The sequence below is a fragment of the Melanotaenia boesemani genome, chromosome 14, assembly GCF_017639745.1.
Source record: "Melanotaenia boesemani isolate fMelBoe1 chromosome 14, fMelBoe1.pri, whole genome shotgun sequence".
NCBI classification, from domain to species: Eukaryota; Metazoa; Chordata; class Actinopteri; order Atheriniformes; family Melanotaeniidae; genus Melanotaenia; species Melanotaenia boesemani.
The window spans coordinates 17,051,582-17,070,428 of NC_055695.1; the positions used below are offsets into that span (position 1 = coordinate 17,051,582).

Genomic DNA, 18,847 nt, shown 5'->3' on the forward strand with positions numbered 1-18,847 from the left:
ATAGGGACATGCAAATATTCATTTCTCCTTACATCAAAATGGCACTCTTCTGTGATGTGCAATTTTTCCAGCCTACTGCCTGCTGCTCCTCTACTACAGTAACATCATGCTACAAACTGACACATGTGGACATAAGGCCATGACTAAGCAAGTGAAAGACTTTACTAGAAGAATGTTGGGGTATGTAAATGAAATGCTTCAAGTTTCATGCTTTAGTCAAAAAATCCACAATTAGGTTTCTTATCTGCCCCACTATGCTACCTTCTGACAAAAATATGCAGCCAAGATTGCTCCAAACAATTTAATGCAAACATTTTTGCACATTTTCTGTTGAACATCACATCAAAGGTTCCCTAAAATTCACTTCATAATTTAAGAAGACCAGCAAAAGCCTTTCTTAAATGGGCCTACCCAGTGTTGGAAAAGCAGTTCCACAAGCCCTGGCCATGGCTCCAGAGCAGTCGGTTGAAAACACGGTTAAAAAGTCGATAGAGATGGAGATTCTCTACATCCGGCTCTCTCCAGATCCTCTGCAGCACCGAGCGCACATTCGTACGAACAATATCCAACACCTGACAAACAAAAAAATGAGTAAGAGAGGAGGAGAAAAGGTACATTAGATTTAAACCATGCATGGTTTAAATTTTTTAAAACTAAAATAAAAATGAGGAAACTAGAAGGTGCCATAATTTTTTATTCATATGCACAACTCGGCTTTTGTTACAATTCTCTTCCTCTTTTTTTTCTTCTTTTGTTTATCTAACCTTAAAATAAGTAATCACACAGCCTGTTGCTTTCATTCCCTGACAAAGAACAGGCTTGAATTTAAAATGATTGTGTATAATCACTATTCAAGTATGTTTTGTTTTCTGTTCATTTATACAAGTATGCATACATAGACATGAAGACTGTGTCATTTGTGTGTGCGCGCACATGCATGTGTGTGTGCGAGGTAGTACAAGCAGGACGAAAAGTGTTGGTGCAGACAGTGGAGAGCCTGGAACAGGACTAATTGCTGCACCAACGTCAGTCTTGGAGATAAGGTGTCAGAAGTTCCCATATGCGGTCTACGGACACCTGAGCCAGCCTTCCATCTTCCCCTTTTCTTTTTCACATCCCTCCCCACCTCTCTACCATCTCTTCCTCCCTTTTCTTCCTCTTTTCACCCTGCGCAGAGCAGCACCAAGGTTCTTTTGACTCTGATTCTTCGCTCCTCATTACTGAAGTGCCCATCCGTCTGTGCGTGCGTGTGTGCCTGCGATGTGAAGACTAAGATCTCCCCACAGCAATACGAAGCGACCAAGACATGCATACACACTCTGACAAACTGAAAGATGAGTAAACACACACACACACAGATATGTTTTGGTATGGTAATCAAATAGTGGAGCGGTTGGCGCTACGTTCCTGACCTCTGCCTGCTGCTCATTAGGCTGCCTCACTCCAAATAAACATCAGCTCACAACACCACAGCCCACAACACAGCTGAGCACAGAGGTGCAGGAAGCAGCAGCTGAGAGATCACATCATTACTGACACGCCTACTGCATGCTATTTCATGTCTTGTCCCCCTCTTCTGTTTTGTTTACATCTTATTTGGTGTCTCTGCCTCTTTTAGTCTGACACAGTAATGATCTTCGTGTTTTTTGTTTTTTTGGGGTTTTTTTTTTTTTTTTTTTTTGCTTTTTTATTTTAGTTTTTTTTTCTGAAGTTTGATTTCAAGATTATTTTTGTTCTTTAAAAGTTGTTCAAAAGCTTTCAAAGAAACAGGTAGGAGTGGTGACATTTTGTCACATTCACTGGTTTTAACAACGTCCATTCAGTACAGGCTGACAGCAAAGGCAGACATAGGCAATTTATACAGATGTCAAAAGACACCAAAAAACACTTTCAGAGCTAACAAAAAAATGAAACATTTACACAAAAAATATTTACTGAGACTGGATCCAAAATTAATTTTTCTTATGTCACAGCTGCTTATTGTAAACTAAAAGGGGCATCATAAATTTTTAGACTCAAAGTAATTATGTCCTGTTATCCTAACTTGTCTTTAGAGACACTTTGAAGAGATAATTAGGACAATATGACACATTACAACTTTATTCAGAGCGATTTCAATAAAAATACCAGTTAAACAACATAATATAGCAACAACCCACAACCTAAAAAACATTTACAAATATTTTGTTGAAAGCACATTCAGCAGGTGGATCTTTTGCAGGTGACTTGGATATTTATGGAGTGATATTCTTGTGGTTTGGGAACAGATCTGGCGCAAGCGCTTTAATGTGCCCAGGTGTGCAGTCATTAGTTCTTGAATAATTTTTCATAAGGAAATTATAATTTTGGGACATGATCTGCAATATCTTGCTATTTGTTTTTAAATAAAAAAATGCATTGTAAATTAAATATAAACCTTTCAGTCAGACATTTTGCTGAGATGCTACCATGACATTTCACACTGTGGATAACACTAAAGACCTCACCTTCCGCTGTTTGGTTGAGTCCAACTTCACCAGCCAGTAGGAAGCCACCTTTGGTTTATGGTATTTCCAGTTGTCGAGGATCTGTTAAAAAAAAACATGTTGGAATGTTGCATTATTACACATTAATCCTTCAGACAGAGTTACAGTCAATAAGAGCAATCACAGAACCGCAGTAACCATACTGCTTTTTCTGTTGATAACCACAGCAGAGGCATCCCAAAGATACAACAGGGCAATTTGTTGATTTAACTTCTTTTGTGGAGGTCAGTTGTACTTATTATGCTACTTTAAAGCATCGTGTTAATCTCAGATAAAGAATTTTAAAACCTTTAAAGTCTCAGAAAGGTTAGAAAAATTATTTCTGTAGCTCATTTCCAAGTTCCCCCTCGTTCTGACAGATCTATCACATTCAGATATGGAATCTAAAGCATTGCAGGGCAAGTGTGTCTTTTAATCTAATCGTTTCATGTCTTCCTCATGTCGGTCGTTGCTATGGAAAAGTTCCATGTTCAAACATGACAGGAGCACCACACATACGGCTGAAATGCTTGCACAATATTTGTCACATCGAACTAGGTGGTGCAGAAAGGTACAAGGAAGAAGATAAGAGATTGTTTACTGCAGCACTTCACAAGCTGTCTTGTTACCTTGTCATCAGTGCATCAGTGCTGTCTCTCCACACTCCAATCAAAGCAGAGCATTTAAAGCCTCGCCTCATAATTTCTCCCGGCTGGCTTGGGTGTTCTGTAAAGCTTAAGATCATTTTCAAACCCGAAACCAACATTGCTTTCCCTATTAATTGGCGAATTTAACTGCAGCACAACAGAGTGATAATGGTTATATGAGAGAACAGCAATCCCTCCGTATGTGTGAGGCATGTGCTAAAAATCCTTTGGGTATATACTGTTATACTCAAAATCTGTGTTGAATATTCACTTGCACTTGTTCCTAGTGCCAGCATTACTGTGTACCTACACCGGCACTGTTATTGTTGTCATGTTGACTTAGCCTTAGACTTCCCCACTGGAGCATATATACAACACTTACTGTGCTAGATCCAATGTAAACAGGGCTCCCGTTGGGAAGCTACTTTATAAACTCCAGTGTATACTTACACAAACAAAAACACACACACACACACACAGATGGAGTTCAGTTATTTGAGATGACACTACCTTCACTTTTTCTGTATGTCTACCCTTTCCATAGCTACTTGTTTAACCCTGTTACCATTTAAACTTTTACATTTATTTTTGTCCCATGAGGATATGCACACAACCACCTACTGTAATCCAAAGCTACAGCAGTAAGGTACACAGTTTGTTTCACAGTGCTCTTTGTAAGAACTTCATGGGGGGGAAAAAAGAGGAAACGCTGACTGCAGTACATCAATAACAAGTCTTATTATGCTGGTAAAACTATCCGCTCATTTGTCACATTGTGTTTATTACGTACACAAATTACTGTCAATTAAGGCAGAACAAAAATCCACTTGATAAATTTCATATTTTACTGGATCCAACTGAAACCAAAGAAGGAAAATTTTGATTGAAAGATAAGGGAATAAATTGTCTGGATATGAACACATCATTAGCCCAATTAGACCTCAACTTTAAATCACAGACAGCAAAAAATGCCAAAAATTGTTTTTCATGCCAAGTGAGCACTCTTCTCCTGAGGCAAGGAGTCAACAGTACAGGTGCAGTTACTCATCTGTGTTTCCATGGTGCTCTCATTAATGTTTGTTAACAGTACAGGTGTTGCGGTAATTGTCTCTCATAACTTCAACACACCCAGATGTTACTCACACACATTAATGTTGTTCTTGGTGTTTTTGTGAGGACACTGTAATTTGCCAGCAGCTTGCATTAATCTTAAAATTAATCATAACAACTACATATTTATTTTGTATAGATTTTGTTTTAAGATCCTGATTAGAAATGCCAGTGTTAAATTATTTTTCTATCACCAGAAACATAATTATTTTTATTTGTAGCTGATGTTCCTCTTTTGCAAGGTGAAGACACTTCACACCTCACCTAAATTAATACAAATTCAAGATAAGTCTAAAACTACAAAATGACTAATAATACCCACATCTGACTTTGCCAGTACATAGTAAATGCCACATAACCTTTAATAAATGTGTGTAACTATACCAATGACACAAATAGTCCTTTATTTATGCCTGTGCTGTCTGCCACACCAATTTTATCGGAAAATTTCTACATCTGCCTTTGGAGCTTCGGTCAAAGAGCTGAGTGAAAAGACCTTACATTTCAGTCCTAATGTGACATAGAAGAATAATCTAGCCAATAGTGGTATAATTCTTTGGGTACATTTCATATATATCCTTCAGAGGACAAATATTGTCCATTATGGAGGTATTTTTGTCATTTATCCTTATGATAAATGACTGTTTGAATACTGTCCTTTCAGCACTGAACAGACAGCTGCTTCTAAGGACAACAGCAGCAGTAATAGAGGTCAGAATCAGTGCGGAATAAATGCTTTCAGTGTTTTTATGCTGTAAAAGCATCACTTCAGGCAAGAATTCAAGGCGAGCAATTTTTATATAATATTATATTAACAAATGAAATTATGCACTCAAACTTTTTCTGTAATAGTTTTTAAAAACTCCAAAAACTGATTAAAATGAACAGAAGATGCAGAAATGAAACGTCTAATGCAAGGTTTTTTGCTGTGATAATGCAATGATACGCAGTTAACACTACAAACAGCTGTTGTCAATACTGTTGGTTGACTTAACAGACATTTGTGAGCAAGATTATATCTTCAGCTAATATCCAAAAACTTTGTTGTATTGCAAGTACCAGTTTGTTTTTCTTTAAATGGTGATTTTTCAAAACTGTGTATAAACATGGACACACATTAAATGCAGGATTTTGGTTTCTATCCAGAAACACAGGAGACACTGATTAATACAAAGGAGTGGTGGGGAATAGTGTAGTGCTGCCAACCAACAGACAGACTGTCACTGGGGTCATTTGAAATACAATGGGAACCGAGCCCAAGCAGGCAGACTATTGTGAGGGAAGGTGCAGAGGTCATTTTTGCCGACGGTACAGAGTGACCAGACCTGGCCACGAGGGGCTCTATGAACACAGCGTGTCTGGATTTCTGTTCCACGCTTGAACTCATTGTTCACTCCTGTGTTATTTTCTGTTTATTTTTGTCTTTTTATGGCTGTATTGCAAACAAAAACGAAAATTTGATCAAAATAAATAAAAAAAAAAACACAAAAACATAAATGCCTAAACACCAGTCTGTAAAAATCCTGTACTCACCTCATCCAGCACAGCTTCGGCTTCTTCTTCAGTTTTGCCTGGAAACCGGATCCGCATGGCGGTGAGCACTGCCAGGGTCTGACGCACCAGCTCAGCCTCCTGCTCTTTGCTCCTCAGGTTAATCAGCGGATCACCCTAAAGGAACGTAAAGGTAAGAGTCAAATTAGAGAACAACAATACCTGTGTGTCATTTAATACTTTGGTGTAATTTCACATGTTTACCAGGCTTTCATGCAGCTTGAAATGAAATGTAGCATTTTTTTTAAGAAATATGATCAGGCTGCTTCATCTGTTTATCATACACAAATTCATGTTTACTGAAAGGGCTTTTCTTTATTTTTTTTTAGACATGTTTTTCCATTCAGCAGTTTTTGTTCTGCTACCAGAACTGAGACCAACAAATAAAACACATTCCAGTCTCCCTTTGCTGTGTGTCTCAGTTGTACATTTGCTTTCATTGTTTAGCTATTTTGATGGATTGCAAATCCCATGGCTCTATGAATCTGGCAAAAGGGTCTTGTTTCTAGAACATCTGAATCCTCAGTATGGACTAAGTACAAATTTCATTTTCATGCATCAGATCTATACGTTGTTATTTTTTAATGACATATTTTATCAAATAATGTATGAACTTTGTTTTTTCTAGCGTACATATGCCTCCTCTGTTCATATTTTTATCTTTTGTACCTTTTCCGTTTACAAGGTCTAAATAACAAAGCCAGGTTTACTCACTACAGGTCAAGTTGGATAACATGAATAAATGTTGGACAAATAAACCTCATATCTTTACACAGAAAGCAGAGATAATGTAGGCTGAATGTTATTTTCTATGCATCCGTCAGGATACATAACTGGCAGACTCTGTGGTCTTTCTTGGTATAAAGGTCTTCCACTTTGTTCAGATTACAGTGCCAGGAATTATTCTGCTTCATTTTATTTCATTCTACTGTGTCCAGCAGTTCCCAGAATACTTGTAAAGAAGGAAGAGGAATGGAGGAGGCAGACAAAAAGCAACAGATGGCCACATAATAGAGGGTTATTGTTGTGGGCTACAGTAGGTCTATAGAGTATTGACTTAACAGTTAAAAAGAATCTCAGTGGGACAGGATATCGTATGTGCCAGAGAAAGAAAATCAAGGGGCACAGATAAAAGCTATGATGATGGATCATGAAAATGTACACCTCTTCAAATAGAAGTGGAAGGTATTTGTTGTTTCTTTAATCAAGTTTGAAGTATTACATAAGCAGAGTACTGACAAATGGGGCAGTATGACAGCCTAAATACATACAATACATTTGCCACAGTCTGAACAATGAAGAAGTAAACCCTACTCCATGCGAGTATGTATTTGTGTGTTTGATATCCTACTATGTTAGAGTGGATGGTTCCCAGGCTGTTGCTGTGAGGCACACGATGGGCGGAGCCGCTGCGACTCAGTGAATGAGAGCGAAGCGTAGCTGAGCTCGGCCTGACAAGAGGTGTGGCCATGGGAACTGTAGGAGAGGGCCTGGTGGACAATGCTCGCATCTCAATGGGTGACGAAAGGGATGCAATAGAGCGAGGGCAGGAAATGGAGCGTCTGATTGGACCAGAAAGCGTTGGTGACGCAGACGGGGCAGTGCTGATTTTCAGTGACTTGATTGGAGGTTTCCAATGGATGCGACCTGTGCAGAAACAGAAGAAAGAAAGAAAGTGGAGATGATTGTGATGGGAGAAGGGAGGGGTTACACAGAATCACTGCCACACTTCAAAATCTTTTCTTTCATGAAGCTTTCCCAGAGTCCCTGACACTGACAAGCTCTCAGGGTCTCTTCTCTGCTTTCAAACATTGGCACCTTGGTTTGGAGATGAAGAGAGGCCTTCACACTGCACAATAGCCAGCAATCCAATATGTGTTTTTGTGACCGCATCATGTGAAGTCAAAACCAGGAACTAAAAAGTAGTCTTGACTGGTTCAGCGACAGATTCAAAATCAGCTCACTGTCTCAGACACACCCACACATTAGAAAAACACACACAAGCACATGGAAAATGAAGTAGAAAACCCATACTGACACTCAATTACCACTAAAACTGCTCCAGCTCATCTACCAGCCAGTGTATTAGTGTGTGTGTGTGTGTGTGTGTGTGTGTGTGTGTGTGTGTGTGTGTGTGTGTGTGTGTGTGTGTGTGTGTGTGTGTGTGTGTTACCATGTGGCTACTGAACCTTCCAAGGTTTGGCCATTGCCAAATGAGAGCATTATGAAGCTTAGTTGTAGAAGCCCCTTTGGTGGCTTGGTATAAAAAAGGTTTTGGCATGGTTGCCTTCTCTGTGCACATACATGCATACATGGATACTTTGTCCTGAAGTTGGACTTCTCTGTGATTTTATTTCTTAATTTTATGACAAATAGAATGAAAATGTTCTTGCAGCTGAGTAATAAAACTGTCAACCAACAATGCAACCAGAAAATTTCTTCTTTTCCAAGGTCGGTAGATAAAGTGCTTCAAAAAGTGCTCCCTTTCTCACTTTTGACAGCTTAAAGTGAGTTGATCTATGTGACTTAGGCGAATTTGAGAGAATGTTTAAAACTTATCACTCTCGCTATAAAACAGTGAATTTCCACATTAAACTCAAGGCACTTTCAAAGTACACCACAAAAGGGTCTCTTTTTGCCTCTCTTTCAATCAAATTTCTGCTTCACTTCATCTATGCGGCTACCTTCACCTTTTATTCAACAGAACTGCAGTGTTCGGGAACTCTTTTCCTAAACTGCTTTATATTGCTTCAGTATTTTCTGTATGCATGAGCTCAGAACTGGGCCTTGTGAATTTGTTTACTTACAAACTTAGTGTCAAAGATCCAGATTCCACACCTCAAAGACAGTAATTATTATGCTGTCACTTAATTAAAATCCAAGGAAAATGTACCATTTATCATACAATTTAAGCACATGAATACTTAATAGAACTAATGAACATTGATGGCATAGTAACTGCTGGCTTAGACTGTCATAGTCTCCTGAGAAGTATTTATTGTAAGTGAATACGTTACAGAAACTAAACAAAGTCTTACCATTTAATAGAGACTGCCATATGAAAGATTGGACATCCCTAGTCAAAATTTCTATGACTGTGAATGAAAAAGTTAACAAAAGATTAAATGATTACCAAAAGTCAATAAAAATGTTACATTTCTTCACCATTTTCAATAAGAATGTTTTTTATTCAAAACTATAAGAGTTTTGAAATAAAAAGGAGTGATATGGGCATTTTGTGGGGTACTAGAAAAGGATATTTCAGATATTGTTTGTGGGTTATCAGCCATCCATTCTGAAAAATCTTTGTAGTTCTTTAAGATTCTTCTGTAGTTCTACATGGACTGCTCTACAGAGGCCTGTCCATAGACTCATGACAATATTTTGGTTGTAGAGTGTGACAGCAATGGCAAAACCTTCGGGGTTTTAAGTGCAATCTTAGTGGATTTTGGGGATCGTTATCTGAGTGCAGAAGTCTTTGTTTTTTTTACAAGCAACAGTTAAGGTTAATTAAACTCTGAGACTATGGTTATCAGACCTTTCTTCTTTTTTTCACACTGACTGCACAGCAAATCTAATGCTTGACTTTGTTCTAAATATTGGAAAAAAATGTTTTCACTTTAACTTCACAGCTCAGATCAGTTCATATTCTACTCAGTCTATTACTAACAATTAAAGTAACATTAGTCATTTTCTTTTCAAGTGTAAAAGACACTAAATAGGAGTTTATGCAGTGTAAGTGATTATACTTCCCTCAACCCACTCAGAACAAATGCAACATTTATGTGTGTATCTACACTTTGATTTATTAGAAACTGATAAACACAAAGCAAAATGATCAGTCAAAAGTTTATCATCTAAAATGTTTTGTTGTTTGTGTAAATGCATACTTCTGAGGCTGAAAAACAAAGGTCGAAACATTTAAGGAAAATTCAAAATTATTTCAGCAAGATTGATTTTAGATTGACATTACGACAGCTCTAAGAGTTAAGCTAATTCAGTATTTAGTAGAATGATATGAACAGTGTTTATTTGGGTTATTTGCACCAACTTCTTGCAGCTTTCTAAACAAAGCTGATTTATACATAACTTCTTTATCAATGTGTTTTTTGTGTCTGATTAGACATAAATACATTAATAACCTAATAATAATAATAAGAGTATCACAGATCTCCATTAAAGCTACATCAAGTATGCAAATTAACCTAATAATCACTTGTTGCAAACAACGTCCATCCATCTTCAGAACAAAGGGTTTGCACCGTGCTCCTTTAAAGCTCACTATATAACTCATGTCTGCACTTTGTTTTCTTTCTTTGTCATTTGCAGTACAACCACAGACACAAATGAAAGTCTGAATATTATAAATGTGAAAATTTGTAGGCATCTCACCTTTACACTTCTGAAAAACAAATTTGGTAATGAGTTAACCAATCTTTGCAGAGGAAGGAGTAAGTAAGTTTAAGATAATAAAAAAAAAAAAAACAAGTACAAATGCAGGAAACAAGATCTGTCAAACATCCAACACTCTGGCTTCCTAATGAAGACTTCCGACAACACTTTCACACATCCTACCTGAGCGCTCAGCCAAGTTCTTCTCCTTGCTTTCACTAAGATCATAGGAAACTTTCTTCTCCCCTCTCTTCTCTCCACTTCTTCCTCCTCCTGCCTTTCTCCCATCATCCTCCTCTTCATCTGATGAGGAGCAGGAATTATCGGCACTGCTGCCGCTGGTGAACTCAGCTAGGTAGTCTGGTCGTTGACGTCTTGGCGTCTGGCTGCATTCTGGCATGGCAGTCAAGGGCTGGCAAGTAGACACACATAACTCAGACATTAAGCACTGACACAGGAAACATGGGGGCAGAATGTAGGAATGTACACGCACCCACAATGAGAAACAAAATTGTGAATGACCAGTAAGAGAAGTCAACAGTCACACAAAATAACTAATGTACACTGCCCCCACCTAAAGCCCATTAACTTCTGCCATAGGCAGACCTGGTCCCTACCAGCGTGTCTGTCTGATTGCAGGCCGATGATGCAGTAATTCTCAGGCACACATACATCTCTTTAAAAGCTGTCACTATAACAACTAACAGGACCAAACTTCATACCTTTAAGAAATTCTGTCAGCTTGGACACCACTAAGTGCAGCTCTAAGTGCTTTTTTTTTTGTCAAAAACACTGGTGTGCTTCTATTAGAAACAACAAGGTGAAAGTACTTCTGCCATGTAAGCTTAAAGATGATGCATAAAATCACAAATGGAAGCTTTCTGTTTAGTTTAAAGTTAAAAAACTTCATTCTTTTTCACATTCTGAAAGGGGACAGACTGATAGCATTAATAAAGCATTTATACATCTGTTATTCAACAGTCAGCTCAGGCGGTGCTGTCAGACCACCCAAATTAATTGCCAGGAAGTGATCACAGGGCTTACACAGTTACCGCTGGGTAGTTGTGTATGTGAGCGATAGAGGAGAATAGAAATAGAGAGATTAAATACATGAAAGAAGAATAAAAAGGGAAGATGGGAACATCAGATTGATGAGGTGAGACATGAAAAGAAGGACAAGGTGAATCTCAGTATGGCAAGCAGAGAAGAACAGAGACGAGCAACTGAATAGACAGAGAGGCATAAATGAACACTGAGAGAAAAGGACTGTGGACGTACAAGAGGGGGATAAAAAGAATGCAAGAACAGACGGTGAATAAACAAGACAAAGGCAAAACACAAGATGCTGTTAAGTTGAGAGGAAAGGGGAAATTTTGGATGAGTGTGAGGGGAAGAAGTGTGTGAAAGTGGCAATGAAGCTACACGGTGAGCTCGGGGGAAGGCTTGGGGAAGAGGCCAATATCTTTAAGTACATGTGATATACTGAAATTAATAGAGCACTGATCACTGAAGAAACCAAGAAACTCCCTGCCTTCCTTTTTCTCCACCTTTTCACCAGCCGTCCTGATTTACGAATTTACTCACAACCAACAAACATTTCCTTTTCTAAAAATCCTCTTTCCAATCTTTGCCCTCCTCCTCTCTTAGAGCTTTCACACACTTGTTGGTTCAGCTTCACCAGATGGCTTGCGAGCTCCACACCCTGAGGAGTGAATCTATCCGTCACGGGACTTTCTTTCCCCCTGTTATCGATGTCTCTCTCTGCACACTCTCCAACATTGAAGCTGATGGGCTCCAAATTAATTTGGACAGCAGTGATTGTGTCTGAGCAAGTAGTTATTCTGACTAAGGCTTTGCAAGTGAAGCACTGAACTTCCCCCTTCGAGTTCCTTAACACACTCCTCAAGTGTTCCAGCCAATTTAGCCCTCTAGTGAGGGATGGATGTAGATGTGCAGGGAAGAAAAGGATGGAGAGGTGAAAGGAGGAAACTGAAGCAAGGTGATGGAGGGAGTAATGTGCTGTCGAAGGAAATTGAGGGGGCTTGTAGGTGGATGTGACAGAGAGATGGAGAAAAAGAGGCTGATAGACAGAAAGAAAGATAGCATGGAGAAAGCGGAGGAGACAGCCTGACAGCTGTCCCCTTGGGGAGTTGGGTCTTTTCTTTGGGCCTTTTTCAAATTCCTTTCTTTCTTGCAGAGCCCACTAACCCCCCCTCCACCCCCCTCTTTATTTTTCTGAATCACGTCCGATATGCCTTCTATGGGCAATAGCTCCAGGCCTCTGACTACCTGCATCCCTCCACCCCCCATTTTTCTCTTTGACACCCTTCTTTTTCATATGTCCCATGAGGCATAAGGACCACTACCTCTGTGTCTTTCACCCACCTTCGGCCCTCGTTGCCGGGAGGATTTGCCCATCAGCTTCTCATCGTCCAATTCACATTGCTCCAATAGATCTAGTATGTCTTCCTCCTAAGCATTAATACATTCAGAAAAAAACACAGTATAGATAAGAAAATGCCAAAGGTGGTGATGCTGGTTTACAGTAAGTTAAACATTAATAGTATGAAAGAAAGAGGTACTGGCTGATCATGGTTTACTCATTGGCAGTGGTCACTGAGGGTGAATTTGAAAACTCCAGCTGTAAAGTGATTGCTTTCTGGCTGCTGGCTCATTGTATTGATGTGTTTATGTGTATGTACGTGTACAGCAGCATAATGTGGTTACCCAGGCATAACTTGTCTGGAAAGCTTAATAGTCAGTGCTAAAAAAATATTCATGGGACTGAGCAGGGATAGCGGGGATAGTGTGACATGCCATGTTCCATGTCACACCTCTGATTCCTGTGTATTTAATGTTTGCTGTTTTCTGCATGTCACAGCTTTTTGGTGGTTTGGTGTATCTGCATTTCTATTTGAAAATGAGTGAACCTGTAAGGGCTTGTGGTGTCTGGTTGCATCAATTGATCAGTTACGCATGTGTCAGATACAGACATTTAAACTCAGTAGTTCTCCATTTAGGGCTATTACAATGGAGTGGAAACAGGTCATTATTGAGTGAGTTAGTAAGACACATTAATTTGGAGTCAATTATCTATTATTTTGTCTTCATTTTTCATGTATATGAGGCCACACTGGAAAAAATTCTCAACTCAAAACCTGTCAACTCCATTAATTTCTCAACTTCTATTATTTCTGTGCAGTTTTTACAAATGAACCTTATGTGTGCATGCCAACTTGTACAAATTGCAGCATGATGGTTCTTTGTTGTCTCCTTAACATGTAAATAATAAACTATAGTATGGAAAAAAAAATCCCTTTTTGAATTGGGAAACCACTCTTTAAGTCTTGACAGCATGATTTTTTTTCTGCCCCCATAAACACCAGCAATTTCAGAGATAATGCTGCTATGTTTGTTTCTTTTGTAATGTAGTCTGAGGACACTTTGCACTGCGTAGGAATTTATGTATACCACTGAGGCAGCAAAAAACTTTATGAGGGTAAAATAAGGTTTATTCCCTTAGACATATAAACATGGTTTAGGGGCCTGTTTGTTCCCTCTAGAAGGTGAATGGTAGGGAGAAGATTTGCTCACTTAATCCTGCTGTTTAGCACAAAATATTATCCAAATTTAAAAAGTATATATTTCAACATAGAATGGTAAATGGCAAATGGTCCGTATTTATATAGCGCTTTACTGTAGCTGGAACGATACCCAAAGTGCTTTACATAGCAACCACTGGTTGGAAAAACATGTATTTTATTTTAAGCTTAGGTTTTGGTTGTTGTTTTGTTGTTTCCCTGCAGGTAATATTGGTTAGACAGGAGATGCAGAAGACAATTTAAATGCTCAGAGCTCCCCTTTTTATGCAATTTTTCCTGTTTTTATGAATGGAAATGATACATCTGCAGACTATTCACCTCTGTAATACTGCGTTGTTGATTTTTCTCGTTTTTTGTTTTAAAACTCACCTATGTGTATAGCCATGAGTTAACTGGAGTTTTCTTTCAATTTACTGTCTTTAATAACCATAAAAATGTCTCATACCTTGTTGAAGAATGAAACAGAATTTTGTTATAAATCCAGGCCAAGATCAGCCTTAAGTGTTTGCTTAAAGCAGAGTACTCAAATTGAAATGTGTTGGGTTTTTTTTGTTTTTGTGTTTGTGTGTGTTTCTTTTTCAAATTTGGATTAAAAAATAAAAATAAAGAGCTATACAGGTTCTTAATATTAATTCTTATTTCATGTATTAGTCATTCTTGCCACTTTGAAAGCAATGACTTAAGTGTGTCAAAATAACATGTGCACTCTGTGTATTTGCACAATGTTTGATGTTACTGTTTGATGTGCTTGCACATAACTGACATTTTTCTTGTTTATTTGAAGAATTCCAAAAAAAAAAAAAAGAAAGAAAGAAAGAAAAAAGGAACAACAGGACAACAGTTGAGCTGGTGGGAAACATAGATAGCTAACAACAGAACTAACAATTTGATGCATACCTGTCAACCCTACTGTAATGGAAGTGAGGAGAAGGGTAATGCAAACTCTGTGGAAACAAGTGTAACCCACGAATGGGTTGTCTGCAGCACAGACAACCCATTCCAACAGCTGAAATCAGGAGGGTGCTCTGCAGTCAACATGCTACCACTAGGTTTACAACACAAGCTTTACATTTTTTGATAGTGTGACAGTCTATGACATTTTTCAATTCATGGCTTCGACAACCATACAAAGGCAGCAAATGTAAGTACTTCAGCTAGTGCAGGGGTGTCCAAAATCGGTCCTCGAGAGTCCTGAAGGTTTTCAATGTTTCCTGCTTCAACACACATGACTCAAATGAAATGGCTCCAACAGCCAATTAAGCTTTGCACAAAGACTCTTCAATTTGAGTCAGGTGGTTTTGGAGCAGGGACACATTGAAAACCTGCAGGATTGTGGCCCTCGAGGACCGGAGCTGGACACCCCTGAGCTAGTGTCTATGAAACATTATAAGCTAGACGTTTACAACATAAAGAACTACCCAGATATGAAAAACAGGTATGAGCTGGCTCACACTGAACATATGAGCTTGTTATGTAATATAAGTAATTGTTGAGTTTAAGGTTAAGCTTAAGATGATGGACTTGGATGAGTTCAAAAATTCACATGATGGATAAATTACAGATGACTGGGGCTTTGGTGTGGTTATGACTGTGACTAATCTGACTTTTAATTCAGTCTATGCTAAAATCTGTAACATAGAAAAAATCTGTTATTTCAAAAAGATACAATAATTTAGAATTTATTGCAAGCTGACAAAAGAATATAAAATAAGTATAAATATATTCAAATGTTTATCATTATTGTCTTGCTGTTGCGTTACTCCGCTTACATCCATGTCTCCTTCATGAATTATGATTTGAGTCTTGGCCACAAGAACATTCTTTGCTAAGCAAACACTCATCTTTTGAATACAAATATTTTTCAATCATACTAGACATTAGTGTGAATTTTGTTAAATTTATATTGTAGCCAAAAATACCTTCTTTGGGATGTCACACTGACCACCAAATTCCATCAAATTCATCCTTACATTTATGGAAACTTGTATTCAATTTGGGGAATTAGCTCAAAGTGTTTTTGAGATACTAAATAAAAAAAAAAAATAGACTAAAAACCTCAAAAACATAATGCTTCTGACTAAGCCTGTCTTAAGCTGCACACAAGCAAAAGAAAAAAGCAGAACTAGCTATACTCAAGCCTTTGACAATTCCCAACTTATTACTCTACTAACACACAGAACCAGTATCAAACAATAGAAATAAATGAAACCAGTAAATGAAGGCAGACTTCGTATAATGCTGAAAAATGGGAGATGAAATGTTTGTATGAACTGTATTGTAGTCCAGTTGTCACTCATGATGATTATCATACTGAACTTCAGGAACCTCCCCTCTATCTCATAAATGGTAAAGATTAGTATCTCACACTGTGTAAGGACAGTCCAGTTGTCACTCATGATCTTGTTCAAAGATAGGAGACAGCTAGCTACCCTTCCTCTCTCCCTGCTTTGAACAAAATCCACAACTCAGTGCTGGCTAAATTAAAAATCTGGCTGTTTCAGCTTAGCCTGATCTTTGATTGATATCTCCACAAAGTTTGTCTGCAAATATACTATTTTTAAAAGGACACACAATAACTTTTAGAAACACAAACTGCAAAAGGGTTTGAAACTATACAAAAGTTATAATAGTAGCCTGTGTCAATGATTTAATATATTTCTTTCTTTTCATTGCTTCATCTTCAGCTTTCCTTTTCATTGCTGTTTCATTCCTTACTATGTTTACATATCCCATAATATCAGCATGAAAGCAGAAAATTAGCTATATTTTTTACAGCTCTCCAAGCCTAGAAAAAGTGTTACACAAAAGCAAATGTAGCAAAGCAGCCATCTCTAATATCATCATCTATTTAATATATAACTATTTTTATCCTCTTTTGCTTATCTTTTAAACACTTCTCATATCTCTTAATCAACTTCTCTTATTTGTATTTTTTCCTCATACATCCACCTTCAGAACCACTCAAAAGCTTCATTCTTCTTCCTACTGAAGAGCAGTAAATGCCAAGAGCCTTGGCATTTACAATACATGCATACACTGATTCCTAACCTTGTAGAAACTTACTGGGAAATGCATGAAATTTCTAGAAACATGGGTATGTAGAGTCATGTGTGCATGTTCAAAGGTCTTAGTCTTTGTCATAAAATGAAATGTGAAATGTATGTTAAAACTGATAAAAGAAAAGAACAGCAAGAGAAAACTAGATACTGAGGATGGATCAGGACAAGTGTGTCAAACAATGAATAAATGGCATTGTATTTGACATTGTTGTGTGGGAGTTGATTTTCTTTTCCATTTACAGTACAATAAATATTTGTGAAAAGACAGTGTGAATGACAGTAGGAAGGCAAAGCACATAGAGAGGAGAAGAAGGACATGCTGTCAAATGCTTTAACAAAAACCAAGGACTGCAACACACTTCCTGCATTATTTGTGCATCCTTATTCATCTCTGTGGGCAGAATCTTAATAGAAATGTGTGTGTGTTATTTATTTTTTTACTTCTTGTCCACAAGTGTCTGCTTTCTGTGTGTGTATACGTTAAGGTGTGTCTCTCTCCAAGTTTCTATGGTGCATGCGTGTATATGTGTGTGTGCCCGTGACAGTCTGTCACTGACGTACGTGCCTTCATTCGTTTTAGAGGATTATTCATTTCCTTTTGAAGTGAGGCAGCTCGCCCAGCGAGGAAGGTCTGAAAGGCGGCCGAGAGCAGGCTTTCATACTTTTCCAACAGCAGCTTGTCGTCTGGGGGGTAAATACGTCTGTAGGCCACAGAGACAGTGAGGGAGAGGTGAGGAGAGTGAAAAAGGAGTGGAAAAAAGGAGGGGAGGCAAAGAAGAGGGGTTATAAATATGGGGAGAAAATACATGAAGGTGGAGGAGCAGGAAAAAAAAAGTCCAGGGTCACAAAAGAGAAAGAGAGAAATTTGGCATGAAAGGTGAAAAGAGGTGCAGCAGCAGAATATAGAGGGTGGGGTCAGCAAGACATAAAAAACAGAAAAAAAAGAAGAAGGAAGCAAAGAGATGGAAAAGCAGGGTGGAGAAGTACAAAGAAGGAAAGAAAATTTAGAAGAGGAGACAAAGGTTGATGGAGAGACGGTGAGACACAGCAGGTGAAAGTGATGGATGAACAGAAAAAAGAGCAAACCAGATAGGCACAGAGAAAATATTTCAGTGAAAGTTACGCGATGATAGACAAAAGAAAGGTGAGAGACAGGATCAAGGGAAAAGAATGAAGACAGAGGGAGCAGAGAGAATAGACAAAAAGTATTACTCAAGACCTTGAATGAAGAAGCTGTACAAACTTAATTTTCTCAGTCTTTTTCACAAGGTGCAATGCACAGATGTAGCTGCATTCTGCTCAAACTAACCTTTACTAAGTTGTATTCTTTACTGTCCAGTCCTTGATAATGCAGCTATTCACACATTCTGCACTGGTGCCCACCTCACTAAACAAACACAACCCAGTGTTGATCTTAGGCCTGAAGGGATTGTAGTAATGCATTAACCTCTGGCTGGTTATCATTGTAATGCATCTCCAAATTCTACTGCTTCATCACTTTGGCCATCAAATCAAAACAATATCAGCATTTAAATCCAAATAAGTGTCAACCAATGTGAATGCTAAGTGGGGTAATAGCCTGGCGTCTGCACACGCACACTGAGAGGAAAACTCCTCCTGTGTTGGTCCGTCGATTCATTGGGATATTAAAAAAGCCGCTGACATAACAACAGACCTGCTTGAAAAAAACATAAATATAGACATAAATGTAATCTTTACACTGTAATCCAACTAAATTACATCCATTATAGTCTACATCAATCCAGTTTGTTTTAATTCTGTTGATATAATGTTGAAAATGTAGCCTAGCTAAGGAAACCAATGGAATTTGTCAAATCACATCTCAAGCCCCTGTTCATAGAAAGCATGGACCAGCAGGCATTTTTTAGTTTAGTTTTTAACTAACTTTATTTAATAAATATTAATTCATGAGCTAACACTCCACAGATTCTCACACCTTTCAACATGTGAGAGATTATTTT

The 18,847-nt window shown here is 38.2% G+C and overlaps 1 protein-coding gene across 5 annotated transcripts in view; it reads right to left on the reverse strand.

Moving 5' to 3' along the window:
* ttll7 (tubulin tyrosine ligase-like family, member 7) overlaps positions 1-18,847 on the reverse strand; it is a 66,820-nt gene that overhangs the window by 17,432 nt on the left and 30,541 nt on the right. For all 5 annotated transcript variants that reach the window (XM_042007070.1, XM_042007068.1, XM_042007072.1 and 2 more), the window contains exons 12-18: positions 17,431-17,566; positions 12,590-12,676; positions 10,388-10,616; positions 7,164-7,459; positions 5,795-5,929; positions 2,487-2,567; positions 412-572 (exon numbers count right to left, since the gene is read on the reverse strand). In XM_042007070.1, the coding sequence (XP_041863004.1) occupies positions 412-572; positions 2,487-2,567; positions 5,795-5,929; positions 7,164-7,459; positions 10,388-10,616; positions 12,590-12,676; positions 17,431-17,566 (1,125 nt within the window). The remainder of the gene's footprint in view (positions 1-411; positions 573-2,486; positions 2,568-5,794; positions 5,930-7,163; positions 7,460-10,387; positions 10,617-12,589; positions 12,677-17,430; positions 17,567-18,847) is intronic.